At 38.6% G+C, this 20,462-nt stretch overlaps 1 protein-coding gene across 1 annotated transcript in view; it reads right to left on the bottom strand.

Annotated features, from left to right (window-relative positions):
- kremen1 (kringle containing transmembrane protein 1) overlaps positions 1 to 18,364 on the bottom strand; it is a 51,375-nt gene extending 33,011 nt beyond the window's left edge. Inside the window, 1 exon segment of the mRNA XM_056746176.1 lies at positions 18,130 to 18,364. Within this exon segment, the coding sequence (XP_056602154.1) occupies positions 18,130 to 18,205 (76 nt within the window). The 5' untranslated portion in view covers positions 18,206 to 18,364.
- Positions 18,365 to 20,462: the final 2,098 nt, after the last annotated feature.

Raw genomic sequence — 20,462 nt, 5'->3', positions numbered from 1 at the left:
GCGGTGAATTACTGGAGCATAAATCACCAAAAGAGACTTCAATCATAAATTTTCCTATTGAGCCTGTCATTCCAATAATTCTGCATTGTGTTATGCCTATTCGATTCACTGCAATAATAATAATAATGACGTTTGACTTTAAGAACAACGTGTGTTGATGTTTTGTTGAGCCATTTCTTTTAACTGGAGACAACACCACCTAAACTTAGTTTAAAGGGATAGTTCACCAAAAAATATTATCATTTCAAACCTGTATGGCTTTCTTGTGCAGAGCAGAACACAAAATAAGATATTTTTTAAACTGTTGGTAAGCAAACAACAACAGTACCCCTTCACTTCCATTGTATGGACACAAAACCAATGCAAGTAAATGGGTACCGCCATGGTTTAGTTACCAACATTCTTTAAATATCTTCTTTTGTGTTCTGCAGAAGAAAGAAAGTCATACAGGTTTGAGTAAATGATGACAGAATTTTTATTTTTAAGTGAACTATCACTTAAAGAACAGCATCACAGATAACCAAATCTGACAGAGAGCTTGAGTCGCTCTTACTCCCATTATGTCAGGAGACACTATACAATTACAGAACTTCATGGGTTCAACCTAATTGAACCTTCTCTAACCTCTTCATGGTTCCCTAATACACCATGAATTATTTAATTCTGTTTCCTCTTATGAAAACAGAGTCGTGTGTTTGGCCAAGCACTAAGGAGTAAATATAGAAGATGGCTTAGGAAGCCAACAGGCAGTTTAACTTGTTGCAACGTTCCTTGTAGGTAACAATTAATGTAAAATATCTTTATTAGAAGTGGGAAGAGTATTTTGGTGTTCGTCAACCACAACCATACAAAGACACTGCTGAATGGATTTATATGAGTGGGCTCAGGGCGATGAAATATCAAGGTCTTGAATGAGCGGTCACATAGGTTTAGCTGGTGTGCTGGCCAACAAACACAAGTGCCTGACACTGTGAAATTGTTATTTCATGCATAGGCATCCCTGTTTTTTTATGTAGGGAACCTCTAAAGCTACATCTGAGCAAGCAAGGGGCCAGTTTTCTTTAAAGAAAACTGTCACAGAATCCACAAGGATTTGCTACCATCTTTCATCTTCGCATTCCACACAGGAACAAAAGCTTCACTGGCTGCAATGTGAAAGTCAACCACAAGAGGTTAAATAAATAGGCTGGGAACAGCGGACTAACTTAGCACATGCCACTAACAACACCCCAAACCGATCCTGACAGGAAACTAACCATCAGGGGGAATAACGCAGACAGGAGTGCCAAAGTGCCTTACATACAAAAGTACTGTGGTAGTACCATGGTACAGTCAATAAATCAGACGATGTGTTTTCTTTATGCAGTGGCCCCAAATGCATTTGAACACTTAAAGGGACTGTCCACCCAAAAATTTCAATTCTGTCACCATTTACTCGTTGTTCCAAATCTGTCTAAATGTCTTTGTTCTGACTAATGGAGAGAAAGATATTTGGAAGAATGCTTGTAAACAAAATGTTCTTGGCCACCATTGTCTATATACCATGGTGGGAAAATTTACAATGATAGTCAAAAGTGCCCCAGAACTGTTAGCTTTCCTACATTCTTCAAAATATCTTCTTTTGAGTTCAACTAGGGTTGGGCCGATAGATGATGACATTGTCCATCGCTGATGGCTTACAGCCATCACGATGTTAGGCTGGACAGACGAAGAAAGTGAAAGCAAACAGTCAATCGTAGTAATGACGAACTGAACTGTGCGTGTCCGCTATGGCAGCGGGAAATATCAGTGACGCGTGGCCCGCACAGTTAACTAATCACACACACACACATCCTACACTGGTGGGCTCAAGAAAAAACAACTTGAAGAAAATCAAAATGTGCAGGTCGCACATGCGCGAATACTTGTTGAAAAGTACGCTGTCTTGAAAACTGGTCGCAAAATGCGATTTGGTGGCAGTCTGGAGCCCTGATATAATTGTTTTTAATGTTTTGGCAGATCTATCTAGCAAACTGCAAAAACTCAGATAAACAGTATACAAACAAAAGGTTAAATAACACTAGATAAACTGTTCGAACGAGTATAAAAGGACTCGGACACATTTTATATATCAAATATTAAACATGTCTATAGTTTGATAAATGACCACTGTGGTCGTTTAAATTTCATATGTAATACATACATCAATCACATTTAGACTTTTGTCAGCTACTCAGAGCCATTGTATATAACATAAAAATGAATGATGTTAGATTCAGCCCTACTGTTTATACCACGGTACAGCCATGAGAATTTCGGTGGACAGTAGACTGTAATGCACAAATACAGATGTGACAGTTAAACATAGATAAAACTGTTTTAAAATCTTGTTTGCTGTTCACGATGAGACGTTTGTTTACGCTTGTAGTGAAGTAGGCGGGACGAGACTGTGAGTCAAGCCGGTGAGTGAGTGATAATGAGCGTCAGCTGTACGCGCACCGGTCTCGTATCACAGAGGAGATCGGGAGCATAAGAGGACGAGCGACCGAACCGTCGATGAGAGAGGACCAGGACTGGGTTGATGTTGTGGTTTGTTTTGTTCGCCGGCAGTCGTCCGTGAGGGGCTGCCGGCTGTTTATGTACTGTGTTATCCGCCGGCAGTCTTCGTTGAGGGGCTGTCGGCTGTCTTTTTACTTTGTTGTTATTTTATTAAATGTTTAAATGTTTGCCATTTCCCGTCTCTTTACTTCCTTTTATTGAACCTTATTACAACGTTATTAACTACTGCCAGGCAACAAAACACTAACACAGAATGTAACAGATGCTCCATTTTGAGTTATTTGGTTTGAACTTGTCATTCATTTTACGTCACGTTTTCATGTTTTAGCGACCACTTGAAAAAGATAATTTCACCAAACAAGATAAAAAGTGCTTTACACATTTAAAGTATTTCATCACTGGGTAAGGTTTATACTGTAGGAAGAAAAGGCCTGCCACGTGTATTTTAATAAACATGAAAAAACGATACTGTACTGTACTGTAGAAACATGGTTTTACTGCAGTACTTTTATAAATGATGTGACAAGGGAAGAATAGCTTAGTCAGAACTTAATACAAAAACCACAGAAACACAGTCTTTGGTTGAGATACGGCAGAAATTATGAACCTAACAACAACTCACACGATAGACCAAGAAAAGAGAAACTAAACAAACAAATGCACTAGAAAGAACAGATAGGGAAAGAAAAAAGCAATGTGCTTTTCTCTTCAAGTGCCCTAATATTCCTTCCAAACTGAATTACGCCTGTGAGGTAACAGCCGGTTTAATTTACATGTCCTTTTGTTCTGGAGGGGGTCACAAAGCCAACACTTGTAAAATTAACAGAGAAACAAAGAGATAACACGCACATTAGGGTCATGTTCCCTTTCCCAAACTGCTTGAGTCACCCTTTGAAGTGCAAGCGGAACGGCCAAATGAGCCAGCATATAAACACATGGGAATCTAAGACATGTGTAGCATGCGTGTGTGTGTACATTGTACTAATGTACACCGGAGAGCTGAAATATGCAATCTGACTTGTCAGCATCATCAAAGGGTGTAGATACGGTAGGTTGCGGCCCCAACGTTCTGATCTGACACCGGTTTGGCGGCCCCCGGTTTCGAGTTCCCTCGCATAGTAGGTCAGTATCTGCATACATCAACATGGACATGATGATAAACCCAACGGCTTGCTCCCCTACTGGCGAAGCGAGTGGCGCACGTGGGTGTATTCTTATTGTATAAACGCATGTTTTCGTAAAACAACTCCTACGGCACACAGATACAAACAATGCGGCAACCGTTCATGAATTAGCTTCTTCCCACAGCATTCCTCTCTTTTCAGCATCGTCTTCGTTCCCATTCATTTACAGGAGCGGAATACAGGGAGCGGTTTTAAGCTGTAGACCGCCGTCACGTCGTAGGATTTGTCAGGACACTGGAGCTCATTGTTCCCACAGGACCTCATCATGTTAGTGTCATTTGCACCCTCTCCCTTACATCAAGACCTCTCGGCGGATATCCGCCCACAGATCCCTGATTATTTTAAGCCCTACCCAGAAAACCCCTTAGCGTGTCTGGGATTTTTAGAAACTACTCTTTTAACTTTCCGGTCCAGTGATTCTGGACGAGTTTCCCGAAGAGGTCACATTATACATTTTTAGGTCCACAATGTTATCCAAGGTTTCTTAAACCAAACACTGTCATAATTTAGTTTTCATAACCATTTCATACTCTCCCTCTGACCCTTAGAATTAAATGGGTTGTTGCAAATGTGCCTCAAAGACTTCTACGTAAACACGCTCTTCAGATCCAATCGCACTGCTGTCCTTGGATAAAAGCCTCTTTTCAAATCAGACTGAAACTTTAGCTTCTATTTCTTAAAGCTGGCTGACCGACCGCTATGTGCAGATAATAATTTCGGGTTTCTGACATTTGAAATTAAAGGAATTCTAAACAGGCCATTTTTGTTCAAATGAATGGGCTTTTTGGGCCGGGCGAGAGTTCTGAAAGTCACGATAGGTTTGTTGTACATTGATATATTTTATTGCGACAGATTAAGACAAAATTTGATTTGTGATGACATGACCCCTTCGCGTTATGCTTGTCTGCCCTTCTGTACTGCTGTTCAGCCGATGTTCGATAGAAAACGAAAGTTTTTCAGAAATCGTTGACATCGATATCTTTTATCTAACAGGATCCAAAAAACCTGACCTTATAGACACACAAGCTCCGCCTTGAGCAGAACTGAGCAAAGCTAGATCAAAGGTTGGACTCGCTCGCCCGAAACACCTCCTAGGGTACGCTGTGTATCATCACACGTGCACACACTAACTCACACCTGTTTTGGATCGCCCTGTTTCTGCTCAGGTTTATTGGTATGGTAAGAATGTTAATTATACGTTCTTTAAGGCAAGCAGACATGTGGCGGGTGCATTGAAGGGCATGTGTGTGCAACGTTAGCCTTTCTGATACTGAGTAACAGTGATTACAGACCACAAAACAGCACCGTTTCTGACTCACGTTACCTTATAGCAAACAACTGTCTAATTCACAATAGTGATATGCTGCAACTTAAGGAAGCAATCTTTTAAACAGTTTCTCGTCTAGCAACCGTCTTCAATGGATTTCTTTCCTTTGGTAAGAACATATGCGTATGATCAATGGTTAAATCAATTAAGGGAATGTAAGCAGAGGGATATTTCATTTCATATCCTTAAACCTGGCAGTTAGATTCACAAGGATACCTTTGAGATGAGCTTCAGATGAGTCCCGTTTACTTAAAAACTTTAGCTTTCCATATCCTCATAAAATATAATAAACCCCTGTTGAAAAAAACAGTGTATGCTAGGTTGGCTATGTTTTGATGATGGTTTGACCAGCTTAAACCAGCTAACGACCAGCTCTAACCAGCACACGACCAGCGTCAAAACATTCTGTTCCAAACCAGCATATACTGATTTTTTTCAACAGGGGTGGTATTGGTAAATACCGCGGTTTAATGCCGTATTCATATATCATGGTATTTTCTATAAATGCTAATTCAAAGTACATTTATATACCATAGTACATGTCTAAAAGAAATAACTTTTTAAATATAAAGCTTTGTCTGGGGTTAAGTTTCTGAGACATGCTAATATAAAATAGATACATTGCTAGCATTGCTTCATTTGCATTAATGCACTTGGCAGACACTTTTATTCAAGGCGACTTCCAGCGCATTTGATCAGTCCATGGTTTTCCTGAAAATCAATATTTTTTTTAAAGATGAAACATATAAATGAGATGTCACTGCAACCAACAGAATTAAAATGATAACTCATACATATAAATGTCAATAGATAAAGGAAGATGATGGACCTATTTCTTTTCCTTTTCTAGTCATGATCATTTAGTGATCTTTTAATATCTTCTTAAAGTGATAGTTCAACCAAAAAGAAAATTCTGCTATCATTTAGTCACCCTCTTGTCATTTCAAATCTGTATGACTTTCTCTCATCTGTAGAACAAGAAGGAAGATATTTTGAAGAATGCTGGTAAACAAACAGCAGCAGTACCCATTGACTTCCATTGGTTTTGTGTAAATGGATACCCCTGTCGTTCGATTGCCAACATTCTTCAAATTCAAAATATCTTCTTTTGCATTTTTCAGAAGAAAGAAAGTCATACAGTGTTGAAATGACAAGAGAGTATGTAAATTATGAAAGAATTTTCATTCTTGACTGAACTATTTTTTTAAGTTTCCCCTCCGGTCTGTGACCCTTTTAAAAAGACCTGAAACACATTTTTTGATTGTGACTCAGTGACAGTTTGTGACAGTTTAGAACCACTGACTGACAGGATAAAGCCAAATTATGTTTTTGGGTCCTGCACATGTTCTATGCATTTCCTAACATGTTTTCACAATATGAGAACACAAAAGGAGACCATGATTGTTTTTTAACAGAATTAAACAGAATGAAAGTGATCGAATATGTGTGAAATAACTTTTTCCTCAAAACTGGAAGCAATGAACCTAAACAAACGTCAAATCTCTGGAGCGTTTAACTTAGTCAAGCTTCAGGTTTGGGAGAACTACTTATTTTCATTCTGTTTTAATTTTCCAACATGTCTGAATGTCGCTGCGAGCAATGTGTTTTCATTAAAACTAGATGTTGTATGGGACCCATTCGTACAGACATTACCAGAAAAAAAGTCAATAATCTTACGCCTTTGGCCTCAGGAGGGATTCAGTGCATGCATGCGTGTTACACAAACATCTAGCATCTGCACCATCTGTGTCCAATGTCTCACTCAGGCTGTAAAACACGAGGCTGTCTTTAAGTGCCGCTCTGAGAACAGATACGAGCTTCATCGGATGCGGCTCCTTATTTAGCAGATGTTTATTGCGAAAGTTTAGGATGGAACAATAAATAAATTAAACTAGATTTTTTACACTTTCTGTAAAAAAACGTGTTGAGTGTGCCCATAACTAGTCACGGTTTTAGGGTGTTGCAAGATTGTTGGACTTGGTTGCTATGGATGCTAAGTGGTTGCTTAATGCTACACTGCAACCTAAACAATAGAAATAAACTACTGAAGCTAACAGACAACTACATAAAGGTAAGCGGGAATTCGATTTTTTTTCAGAAAAAACAGAAAGCTTATTTTCTCTATGAATTTTCCTATAAAATAAAAATATTTTTACATAAAGTGCATTAAAGGACTGTTTCGAACATCTTTGTGTCATTCTTTGCTCAACTTATCTAATTGTACTTTCTAATCTCCTGCGGAAAAAACAATATTGTTCTTTGCTATTGTTGTTTTTCATTTCACCACTTGGACAGATGAACTCCTGATATTGCTTTTATTCTCTATTACCCGCGAACAGGTCCACTTACAGCAGCCCACAGCACCATACGAAACGTGTATCGGCCTTCCGTAAAGAGAAGCCAACAATCTGAAACAAACAAAAGCCTCCACACAAGACACCAAATCACCAGCATCTACTTCCTTTCTCCCTCTGTCCGCAGTAAAACCTGCTCCGCTTCAGACACTGGGAAGTATAAAAGAGCGGAGAAACAGATGGAAAGACAGAATGAGAGTGATTGAAAGATGGAGAGAGAAGGCGTGAGAAAGAAAGTCCAGGGCATCCTTGTGTCCTCCATGAGAACGGGATCGGTTTCAGGAATCTATTGAGAAGTTGGAGATCTAGTTACATGGCACTATGAGTGACCTGCTTGAATTGGACCTGAGAAAGGCTTCTTATGGGTGCTCTGTTGAATAGACCTCATTCATCCCTAATACATAGAGAAAAAGACTACGGCAGCACTCCAGATAAGATAACCAGCCATTGAACCTCACTCATTTCAATATTCCCTAGCAAACAATAACTGAAACCCTAAGGATTGCCTTGGTGAGTTCACCCCAAAATTTACATTTTGGGATCATTTGCATGTTTTTTTTCTTGTGAGAACCGTAAAAGGAGATGTCAGCTTTTTCCTTGCTCTGATTTATAATACAAATCTTTAAATAAAAGTTGCCGGCGTACCACAGTGCTTTCCTGTTGCTCAGTGGTAAGAGCATCCAGTGGATTGTAAAGGATAATGCAATGTTAGTCCCTTTGGATAAAAGCGTCTGCCAAATGCATTAATGTAAAATGAAAAAGAGCTGCTCGGACGTCCTTTTGAAAACGCAGTTGGAACAATTTAAGTAATACAGAAAAGAAATACTCAAATAAGAAATGGTCATATTGAAACGGAATTTAAAACGAAAGACTCCCGGCTTCCTTTTAAGTTAAATGAAGCTTACAAAATGAAACACTGTTGAAAGTGTCCGAGTCAAATAAAACCGTGTCAATCTCATTTAATTGTGAGTTAGCTCCAACTACAAAACACAAAGTTATTTCACCCGAGCCACAAGCATCTGACCCTCAAACATTGATCTTCCTGTTGTTCCATGTCACACTTTCCCCCTGAAAGAAAAGAGAAGGTGACAATTTGCTCCTCGGCCGCAGAAGTCTTTCTGGGCACTCGAGTGAGTGGATTCGGGGAAAACCCAAACATTTTATTTTTTGCCTTTTCTTCCTATCCTGTTCTTCCTTTAGAACAAACTGGTCAGCTGTGAGAACCAAAGACAACGTTTGCTTAAAAGCGAGGAAGTTCACAGGACAGGTCAAATACCTCTCTGTGGTAATTCAATATCCTACTATGATGTTATTGGTTATGGCTCCTAAAATCATAGCTGTACAAAACACCACATAAGTGCAAGTTTGCTTTTTTTGAAGAGATTTAGATTTGGTCTTCAGAGATGTAGGAATGTTAGAAGACTTCCTACAGACCAAGGGCTTTACAGGAACACCACACCAACTGCTCAATTTATACATCCATCCATCCATTTTCTACCGCTTATCCGGGACAGGGTCGCGGGGGCAGCAGTCTAAGCAGGGATGCCCAGACTTCCCTCTCCCTAGACACTTCCTCCAGCTCTTCCGGGGGACACCGAGGCGTTCCCAGGCCAGCTGAGAGACATAGTCCCTCCAGCGTGTCCTAGGTCTTCCCCGGGGTCTCCTCCCGGTGGGACATGCCCGGAACACCTTCCCGGGAAGGCGTCCAGGGGGCATCCGCAAAAGATGCCCGAGCCACCTCAGCTGGTCCCTCTCAATTTATACAATAAACATATATTTCTCATACGTTCCTAATAAATTTACCGGCGATACATTAAGCCACTGTCATTATCACTCAAAAATGTATTGTGTATTACATTTAAAGTGGCAACCCATATATCTAATGAACTTATTTAAAATGAAAGTGCAGGGAACTGCTTTATAAAAACTGCCTATAATACTGATGTGTAATTTAAGCAATCGGGATAGATTTGTTGTGTAATGCCATGAATGTTTGACTTCAACCAACATAAAGAAAATAACTTTAACTGCAACCTACAATTTTATGTTTCAAACAGAGATGGCGATAGAGAGGCAAAAGTTACAGGAATTGGAGCTTGAAATTCATTACATTTTCATGTTTTCAAATGTTTGAATAAAATACAAACATAGGCAATTTAGCTGTTTCTACAAAATATAATTTACTGTTTAACTGTTGAACCTAATATTTAATATCATTCTTTCTATAGCCTGTCACTGAAAACCTGCATTTGTTAAATATCACCAAAAAGCTAGTGATTCCCATAAGAAAGAATAATCTATTTATTTTAATATATAAATATCTATCCTATACATCAATGTTAATAAATAAAGAACAAACTGACATTTTTGCTTGTTTCCTGTATCTAAGATGTTTCTCCTGAGAAAAAGAATTCTCTCCAATTTCTCCATAGCTTCAGAAGAGATCACCACAATGTCACAAACTGAGTTTAGATTTTTAAAGTCTGCAATCAAAAACCAATATGATTGAAGATCTTATTATGAACTCAGACATTTCTCATCACATTTATTATCATCCAGATAATTGATTTTACAGTATCATATTCTTTATGTATGCATTGTCTCACTTGATTTTGCTTTTCTGTTCAAGGCAACTGAAACACAACCGAAAAATCTCTTGAGCTATAAAAGAGCAACCTCTGAGCAATAACATGAATTAATGAGTGATTCTCCACACTGAGTCCAAGCAGACCTATGAGCTATGAACTAACTATGCTGCAGCACCATACTCGATTCCATTACGTGTCCAGACAAAGAATAAGAAAGCCCCTTGAAGACTTTCAAAGAATCGTCTACAATTCTTTAATCTTATTCTGTCCCTGAATTGCACTGGAATAAGCCATTACAAAGCGCTGTTGCTTATAAAAGAGCATTTGTTTGAAACAGTAGTGTATATGACTACACTCACAGCCTTCAGCATACAGACAGATGTTTGCATGCTGTTGGCAGTTTAATGTATTCTTACCTGAACAGCCTCTTATTTTTAAGCACTGCGGCAATACGAGATATGGATTTTAATTTAGCCTAAACAAATCCATATTTGTTTAGAAAACAGTCATTATCTCCTACAGGTTTTGTGTGCTGCTTTGCATTTTTCCTAGAGGGCTTGTCTGGCGTTCTCCATGCAAATGTGTACCCGGCTACAATTTCCATTCTAAACCAATTGTTTGCAACCCCATAAGAATCCGCTGCTGTCTGCATGCAAGACTTTTATGCAGTTAGTTAAGTTAACAAAAGAAGACCAAAAAAATATGTAAAAAATCCAATTGATACGCTCTCAGAAGGAAGCAAAATAGGTTTGTAAATATTGCCGAGGGCGTAACTGTATGCAGATGAAAACAGCAGCATCCATTGAGGGTGTCATATGTAGAACAGGATGGAAGAGAAATGAACGAGAGGGACTGGCGGGATACCGTGATGGGAAATAATGAAGGGAAATGGTCCTGAAGCAGATCTTTTAAAGTTCACTGCATTTATGCCATAAAGACTTTTAAAGATCCCAATCTATGTTTAGTTCCATTTTCCATTAGCGGCGGTTAAAGCTTCCATGTTGTTTAGAGATCAGCTTCGTCCCACTTTTAGTGAATATGTGTGAAACCTTAGTAGAACCTTCATCAACTTACTGAACTGCAAGCAATGTTTTTGCAATGGTGGTTTTACCGGAAAAAAAACGGTAACAGTTCATGTGATTGTTCATGTAAACCGTTACTGTATATGGAAAGTTAGCCCAAAAATGATTTCATTGTTAACTCACCCTCTTGTTACTACCAATATATAACATTTGTTACTCTATAACATTTTTTCTTATGCAGAAACACATAAGAAGGTATTTTGAAGAACGTTGGTAACCGAACCACGGCGGTACCCATCGACTTGCATGGGTTTTGTGTCTTTACAATAGAAGTGAATGGTTCGGTTTCCAACATACTTCAAAACATCTTTTGTGTTCGGTTGAAGGAAGAAAGTCATAAAGGTTTGAAATGACAAGAGGGTAAGTAAATAATGACACAGCAAAGACTGCTCCGACATCTTCCTTTGCCCCTTTGAATCAGACTGGGCTGATATGTCAATCTCAAGAGTTGTGAGGCCTTGATCAATCTCTCTATTTCTCATTCGCGTGCTTTGCAAATCCCTGACAGCTGGAACCCAGAAAGGTGACGAGTGATGCTATTGATTAAACAACTGTATGCCGTTCAAATTCTCCAAGGAACATGACACTTAACAAAGAAAAACAATCGGAGCAGTAAACGAAACCGTGTGTGACAATATTTTTGGAACTACAGATGTTTTAAAGCAACAACATGAACAAATGTAACTTCCGGTACACACCCATAAAGAATCCATGTACATTATTTCTGATAACAAGCAAAACAAATAACAAGTAAATTACATTAGCTGGCAAGTTAAAAGTATGTCTAGCCAGTATTATTTTGGGTTACCAGTAGAATAACCACTAATTGTTAAACTTAAATGCCACAAAGTTACACGAGCCACTCAACAAATTGTTTATTTAATAAAATTAACAGACAATACAATATTAATATAAATTAATAATCAATTAAATTAAAATATAAATTATAATATCATTAGCTACTAGCCAGAACGATCAACAAACACAGAAGAGGATTTAACTTCAGGCCAGGCGCATGCGTCCTATATTTTTTACTATATACTAAAATTTGACTATTTCGTTTTTATAATTAAAAAAATCATAATTTATTGCAGTAACTTTAAATATATGCCACTTTTATCATATGGATTATACATATAATAACCTTTCATAGTTTAAGGTTTAATAGTTGAATACTATCTATTCTTCATACAGAAAAACACATATTTTTGTTTGGCATAAGAAATAAATATAGAAAATTAAATGTATCAGAAAGGGTTTTAGCATACTGACTATCAAACAGTTACTCGTTCAGTTAGCCCACTAAAGCAAAACATGATGTGACCTTGCCTTTAAGTTGCTTATTTTAATTCATCCTGAAAAAAAAAACTAAAAAATATAAATAAATCAGCAATAGACTAGTCAGTTGTTTGACAGCTGGTCGACCATCCCGACCTCCCCTGCCAGACAGGAGGTTGCAGGCAAGCGACCCTTTGACCTGTACAGACTCCACAGGACACCAATCAGAGGTCAACAGGAAGTTGAGGAGAGGATGGCATTTCGGCTGATACATACTGAGCCAGAAGAAACTGCCACTGCTAGAAACCCACAGCAAGGGAGGAGATTGAGGTATCTATCTCTCTCCAACGTTCTAAAAGAACATTCCAAACATTTATAAATATGTATATTTTTCAAAACCGGAGATCTGACATAGCACATCGGATGCTGTGATGGTGGTTAAGAGGCAGAATCTCATTCTCTCTCCCCTCTCACTGACCTTTGCATACTTCTGAGAAAATAACAGTGTCGGATGTAGCTTTAACTAAACACAAGAACTGCTGTGCAGTGTGCAATGAGAAACGGGTGAAAAAGCTGATCCGAGACCAGTTTTGCCGTTTGTCCTACTTGCAATTTACTTTGAATGTAAAACATGATCTGGGTGCCCTGATCTTTTAAAGTAGCAAAATATGTGGCAGTAAGCACAACATTATAATTGTAATCTAAGCTTTTTAAACCGTTCAAATCGCCATAACCACAAGTATGAGAAATAGTAATACAGATGCAGTCTTTCCAAGCACCAATAATTAAAGATCAAATATAGTTTTGCGCAGTAAAGGGGAAAGGTTTGTAGTTAGCCGGGAGGTAAACTTGTTTGAACCGGTCTGAGAAGGCAGCAGGTACAGAACACGAGCACCTAACTATCCTTGACCTTTGACCTAGGGCGTAGCATCAAAGGATTCAAAATGAGGAGCACAGATGATGCCATAAATCGCTGGTGTACACCCACATTCCGTCTGAAATCGTATGCATTACAAAATTTATAAACGTCTACTTGTGACACAATGTATCTGTTTGTAACCATTTCAACCAATAATTGTATTTACTTTACCCAGCATCACCTACTGCCATTATCAGATTTAGCATAAAACATGAAGTCATGACTACATTTGATGACTACATCTTCAAACTCTTAAGTTTAGCTAAATTTGAACGAAACACAAATTAAGAAAAACAGCTTATAAATCCCTATCTGGTTTGCGGCGAAGAGGTGGTTAGCCCAGAGTTCTTCTTCTAATTTAGCGACAAAAATACCCACATCAGAGCGTGTCGTTTCAGAGGGCAAAGGCATTCCTTTGGTCCCTACATTTCCCAGAAATCCTTCCACCCATTTCCTGCCAGCATATCCTCACATTTACACACAACAGGCTGTAATTAACCACCCAGCTGATCCGATCCAGAACCAACCACCAAGAAACATGGAACACAAAGATGCCTCTGTAACCAAGGGTGACACAGAATACCGGAATACTGACCGACTGATTCTCTCTGTGTGGAAAGACTGTCTGTGGTTGGCCCTGTCAATCTCTAGAGGAAGATTTAATAGGATATTAAGTCAACTACACATCATGTGTTGATGAAAATACAGAGAAAAAGCAAATTTGAAATGTTTTAAACTCTTAAAACATCCCACAAAAGAAAAACCTTGAGTCTCAGTTGCTTCTCCTAGACCGATATAGGGACTTCTGCGTATTTTATTTCACCTGCTGCTTTTCAGATTGTTTCTCCTGCAGTTTCAGAAGAGATCTCAACAAAGTCTCAAAATTAGCTCATATTTTCCAAACATCCTATTTTCTACACTCAAAATATTGATAGAAACCTTTCTCTAACTTATACTGTGGCATATCCTATAGGAAAAACTGACTATGTCTTTTTGTTGATTTAGGCAAAACAAATGAGGCTGACTGACGTTTTCCTAGGGATATTTATAAACTATTGAACTTTGTGAGGACAGTACATACATTTTAAATGTAGTCTTTCTTGCACATCATACATAAACATGCCAAGACAAGCAAGTTTCGCAAGAAAAACAAGTTGATGTCTCAAAACGCTCTCAACACCATTTATGTAGACGAACAAAGGCAAACAAAAGCAAAACAAAACTGTAAAAAACATAATCCGGTGGTAATAATAGTCGCTGAACTCTGAAAGAATTAAACGCGGCACTTTGTCAACAAGTATACATAAAGAGAATGAGAAAAAAGAGGAAGTGGTGGAGGGGACAAAGAAAATTACAAAGGTGCTTTTCTTGCCCACGTTTCCGACCACCTGGCTACTATTTCCCTCCCAACCCATGCTTCACTGTCAAAACTGCTGTGAGGGAAGACACTTGACACAGCGCAGGCGCTGCTTTCCAAAAAGCACTGGCCAGAAAAAGACAAGGATGAAAAAAGACAATGTAGCGGAAGAATGGAGATGGAAGAGAGGAGCATTTAGCAATGGCATGGGGTGGGAGCTGATGAAGGATCTGTCAAACAGAAGATCTGGCAACAAACCTTCAGGCACCAGATAAACACCCCCAAAATCTTTTAATACATGTTGTGGTGAGAGACACATGCTGCTGTGTGGTTCTACAACCCATTTATCCATTAGCTGACTGGCAATGATGTAATTCCCTGTGATTTCCTGAATTCGCATATAAAGTGTTATAGAAATATCTTCTGTTGTGTTCTGCGGAAGAAAAAATCATAAAGGTTTGAAATGACAAGAGGATGAGCAGACCTAATTGAAAGAATTTTTATTTTTGGGTGAACTATCCCTTTAACAGCATTCGCAGTTACAATCCAGAAGCAGCCAAATCGACGAAATTAGGAAATATCTGAAATATATTACGCTTTGTTATACCCAGCCAAGTTCGCAAAATATAATTATTTAACAAACACAAAAAGAACTCATTGGAGTGTCGGCAGATTAAACGCTGACGTAAGCTATTACTCACAGTCCTGAACAAAAATAACTTTAAACATTTGGTGCTGATCTCATTTCAGAGAACTTCTACCATAGAAAAGGCATGACACAGATTTAATAAGTTGAGGAAAACGACGCTTTGAAGTCTTTTGTTTGCCCTTTAGCCAAAATCATTCCAGTCATTTTCGCAAGCTGCACACTCAGTTTTTACAGAGAAGAACAGAAAAACAAGTGTCATCAAGTGCACCCTAAATGCAAAAACATGGGGGAAAATAACAACACCAAAAAATGACATCATAATCAGGACCTAATGCGGCCTTCCAACCATCTGCCAACCACTTGCAAAGTATATGAGCTCCTGTATGAGCTATATTTTCTATTTTGGCTAGGAAAAGAGTGATGTGATCTGACCTCTGGCCTGATCATGGTGCTGGTAAATCTTATTTATAGGTAGGTTTTAGGGACAGCAACTGTGCATTTATCTTAGATAATGAAAAATCAAAGATGCCAGACACGCGCGCTCTCTCTCATTTTTCTCTCAATCATCCTGCATGTTTCATCATTCACACATTTCAATTCCCAGATCTCATCACAAAGACAATAGCAACAGGTGTCTTTCACTCATCAAACATCAATAACCAATTTGCAGAAATCGAATACAAAGATGCAGAGAGTCTGAAAAATAAAAAAAGCTGTTATGATATATATTTAGTCACAACTATTTCTCTTATTATTATCCAGAATGTACTGTATGTTACAGTAAAGTCATCAAATAACAAATAAGCACAACTGGAACTATGGGAAGTATGTAGTGACCACAAAATTGAAACAAATCAAAGCTTATATTTTAGGTTCTTCAAAGCAGCCGCCCTTTGCCCAGATTACAGCTCTGCAGTCTCCCCCATTCCCTCAACCAATTTCATGAGGTCCCATCTGTAATTCTTTTTAAAACTATTGTAGGAGTTCCCATATGTTGTGTGCTGGCCACTTGATGACGGCTTTCCTTCACTACCTGGTCCAACTTATCCATAAAAACATATATAAAAATTGTGCTTCGGTGAAGAAATACAAGGGTCTGGAAAACAAACTTCAAGCATTATGCACATGCCTTTAGATCAAACAGTTTTTAGGATGCCAAGAAACTGGTGAGAAAATTCAGGCAAGTGTTTTCAAAGTTTTGACAGATGGCCTGTTTGGGACTCGATATAGATTTACCTTGCCTGCGCACAGGGAACTTCAATGAGCCATCTACTTTAGTCCTTTCCCTAAATGAGATTTACCTCTGTGACCTATTCATATATTCCACCCTCACTTGATTTTTAGAAGCATTACACCTGCTGAAATTACTCACTATTACAGTATGTCAAACTCTTGGAAATGCAATTTTCTCTGGAAAGCTAGTGTGAATGCATATTCCAGACGGACAAAAACATAAAACATCAAAGAAATTCTTATGAATTCATAATGATTATTGTATTGTTTTAATAGAAACTATAATGTTCTATGTGGGGTCTTTACTGGTAATGAGATGGAAACCAGTAGAACAACATAATAACACGGAATAAAACTCAACACAAACTACTTCATAGAAGTTTTGTATTAGTTAAGTGCTAGGAAACATTAGAATATAGACCTTATGTCTTTTGTTCATTTAAGCAGAAACAAGGTACAGATGGCAGCGCTTACGCATCACACAGATATCCAAACCCCTCATTTAAATCAAAAGCTATTATTACGACACGATAAACAGAAAAAGAGATTCTGACAAAGAGAGCATCTTGAAATAAAACACAAACGACACCATACACTAGCGTCTCGAGGCGACAAACACTCGCTACGCGGGCATTTCTCAGGCAGCTTCTTTGATATAATGCGTTCTAGTTGAGCAGCGTCGCGTCAGCCGCTCGAAACAAAGACTCTTAATTGGTTGACTGGACGCACACGTCAGAGTCGCGTTCTCCTGCAGGGTATACACGGTGTTTTGATCAGATACGAAGCGTTTTAGTGCGCTCTATGGAGTGGTGATCGGATGTATGAATTGTATTTACTCATACTTGGGCTACTGTTAGTTACTGATAATGTAACAGTTACTTGAGGTTTTGTAGGAGTCATGAAGAAGGATATCTGCATTAGAGGATTTCAAGTTCACCGCGTGGACAGAGATACTGGAAACGCGGCATTTAAAATGTTACTCGATTTGAAGTTTCTGCACTAATATTATCTATTGTTTGCATTTCAAATCCTGCAGTCCGTATCAGACTAAGTTGACGATAAAGAACAAGAGGTTTATGCTGCTTGAACTGAAAGACGCACAATATTGCGCATCACTATAACGAGATCATAGACGTAAATCTGTCAGTGAGAGACGAACTTAGTCAACGCAAAGTTCAAGAAAATATGTAATAACTTCATATTCATTACGTAACTGCACTATGTATACCAAAATATAGGCGGTTGATGTTATTAAACAGGGTGATAACTTGTTATTAGCCAAAAGCGTCGTTTGTTGCAATATTGTGTTTTGGTGAAAACATATTTTGTTTTTTATTGAGGCATCAATACCTGTCCGCGCGCTGGGAATAAACATAACGCCAGTTACTTAGAGTAAAACTGATTGCGGGGTTCCTGTATTTAACCACGAGGCAAGACTGTACAAGAAAAGTGACAGAAACCGCTGCAAGCCGATGCTCATCTCGAGACTCGAGTGTTGCGCGGGGATCGCAATGCGCTGCAATGTAACACTGCGAGACAGTGCAATGCAACAGTGTAACAGTCAGATCATAAACGCTCTACGACCATCATATTTTAACACATCAAAAGTTTGAGACTAACCCGTCTCCAACTGGTGAGAAGCTGACGCGGTGAAGCAGGCGGCGAGGAGCAAAGCAGCGATTCTCCAAGGATCCATCTCTCCCTCTTCTGTAGTTTTTAAGAAAGCTCTACTCTTCTCGTCTGTCCTCGCAGGTGAACTGTTTTCAGTGCAGTCGGGTCGAGCTGGAGCAGTTGAATGTAATGAGATCTTGGCGAGCGCTGCGTTAAGAGCGTCTGAAGTTCTATAGGCAGATCAGTGCTGCCCCCAGACACACAGAAGATAGCAGAAAAAAAGTAGGGATCCTATTTCAAATCATGTGACAGGAAATCGAGGCAATAGATTCAACCTGCCCCGTGCATGGGGTGTAGAGTCTACCTGTTGCGCGCTGGAGGCTCGTCGGAATTATAATATCTGTGTGTTAGAAAACTTACAAACTCGCTGGTATTTCTATGGTTAGATAAGTGACAGACAGATATATATACTAAGAAATTGGGTGAATAATGGAATCATTACTTTAGATCGTTTTATAGATTGCCAACATTGGGACACTACGTATAAAGTTATTACAGTTACAAGTTAAAAGAATATTATAACTGTCAATCTTTTTATTGAATGATTTTGCACAATAATCACAGGACCATTTCAGTGTCATACAAACTAAAAGAGCAACATCAGTTGTGCAAAATGTCTCTCTCTAGTGGGAGATCATATGAATGTTGGATCCATTACATCAGTGTTTAGAGCAGAGCATTCGGGGAACAGCAGTCATGACAGAATTGTTCAGTGACTTCATTGACCGCTGAAATTAAAACGAACTCACCCAAAACCCAAAATAGCTGGGTAAAAATAACACTAGCAGCCTGCTGCCTTTTTAACGTTTGAAATGATTTGCTTGGATATGAAAGCGAACATAAGCGGGTGAATCATCTATCATCATAAGATATAGGGGGCTTAATCTATCTCCATGCTAGAACCATTACATGTACAAAATGAACCTTTAATAGTTCAGTCTTTCAAACTAAAATGATTAGAGAAGGGTTTCCTTCGGAGACTTACAGTTTAATGGGTATGTAACCCCAGCTAACACAGTTACGTTGTGACGACGTAGCGACGGGACCATATCGCCACGACGTACCATAATAACGTTCTAGCGACGTAACTTTGTGATTCGCATATTTGTCGTGACGACGTAACGTAATCATATTCAATGCACACATATTTGCCACCTGGTCTCACAGGGAATACGTAACTCTGAACACTTTTTGCAGCACCACAAAATACGTACCATCAGGTACATATTGCTACAGTTTTGAGACACAAAAGACAACAGGGTGAGCTAAAGAGAAGCACTGTATTGGTTGGTATCAAGATTTTCCTCTGATTTTATAAATACTTATTATTTGTGCTTAAAATATATATTTTAGAGCACCTAACCCCACTTCTACCCTAAACCTAAAACTACCCACTTCCCAGCCACATAAACGCGCAACACGGAAATATAAGTATTTATTGCAAACAATGACGAAAAACAGTATAAAAGCATCACAACCGGGTCGCGTTGTGTTTCGATTCTTACAAAGCCGGCCGATATCGTTTTGTGCGCTCTGGGTTCGGAACTCGTGAAACGTACACAAAATACGATGTCTGGTTAAAATTCAATTTAATACACCCCAATATAATATCAAATGTTGTTGTTAACGTTACTGTTGTTGTGATCATTTTGCAATATGTACCTGGTGGTATGTATTTTGTAGACCTGGAAAACTAGCAATGCCATGGGTTTGTCCATGAAAAAAGAACACCTGTCAAATTCATACATCCAAATGCGGTACAACGTAAAACAATTACTGAGATAGATATTTTGAGAAATGTCTTAGTGGTTTTGTATCCGTTCAATGGAAGTCAATGCGAGGACTGTTGTTTGGTCGCCAACGTTCTTTAAAATATCGTTTGTGTTCTGTAAAAGAAAGTCATACAGGTTTGTAATGGAATAAATGATTCAAGAATTTTCATTTTTGGCTGAACTATGCCTTTAATTTGTGTACTGTAGATGTATAAGATCATTACCTTGTTTTCATCTGTGTAATAACGTAAAAAAAAGGGTAAATCCTACACAAATCACAGGGATTAAACACTAAAACTAGATTCATTCAATTCAATTCAATACAACATTAGAAAAATGTATGTCATTAAAGAGTAGAAAGAAATACCGGATGAGTATCATGCCTGTGAAGTATCGGTTGTGGTGAGAACAGGGTGAATTGTATCTGGGTTGGTTACTTAAACCTTAAGTGGTCAATTACAGAGTATCTCTGCCTGTACACACAAGGTGTGTCATTAGAAAAATGAAGTC

This window comes from Triplophysa dalaica, chromosome 4 (genome assembly GCF_015846415.1).
Source record: "Triplophysa dalaica isolate WHDGS20190420 chromosome 4, ASM1584641v1, whole genome shotgun sequence".
Lineage (NCBI taxonomy): Eukaryota > Metazoa > Chordata > Actinopteri > Cypriniformes > Nemacheilidae > Triplophysa > Triplophysa dalaica.
The sequence above is the reverse complement of the archived record's forward strand: the minus strand, read 5'-3'. Positions and strand labels throughout refer to the sequence as shown.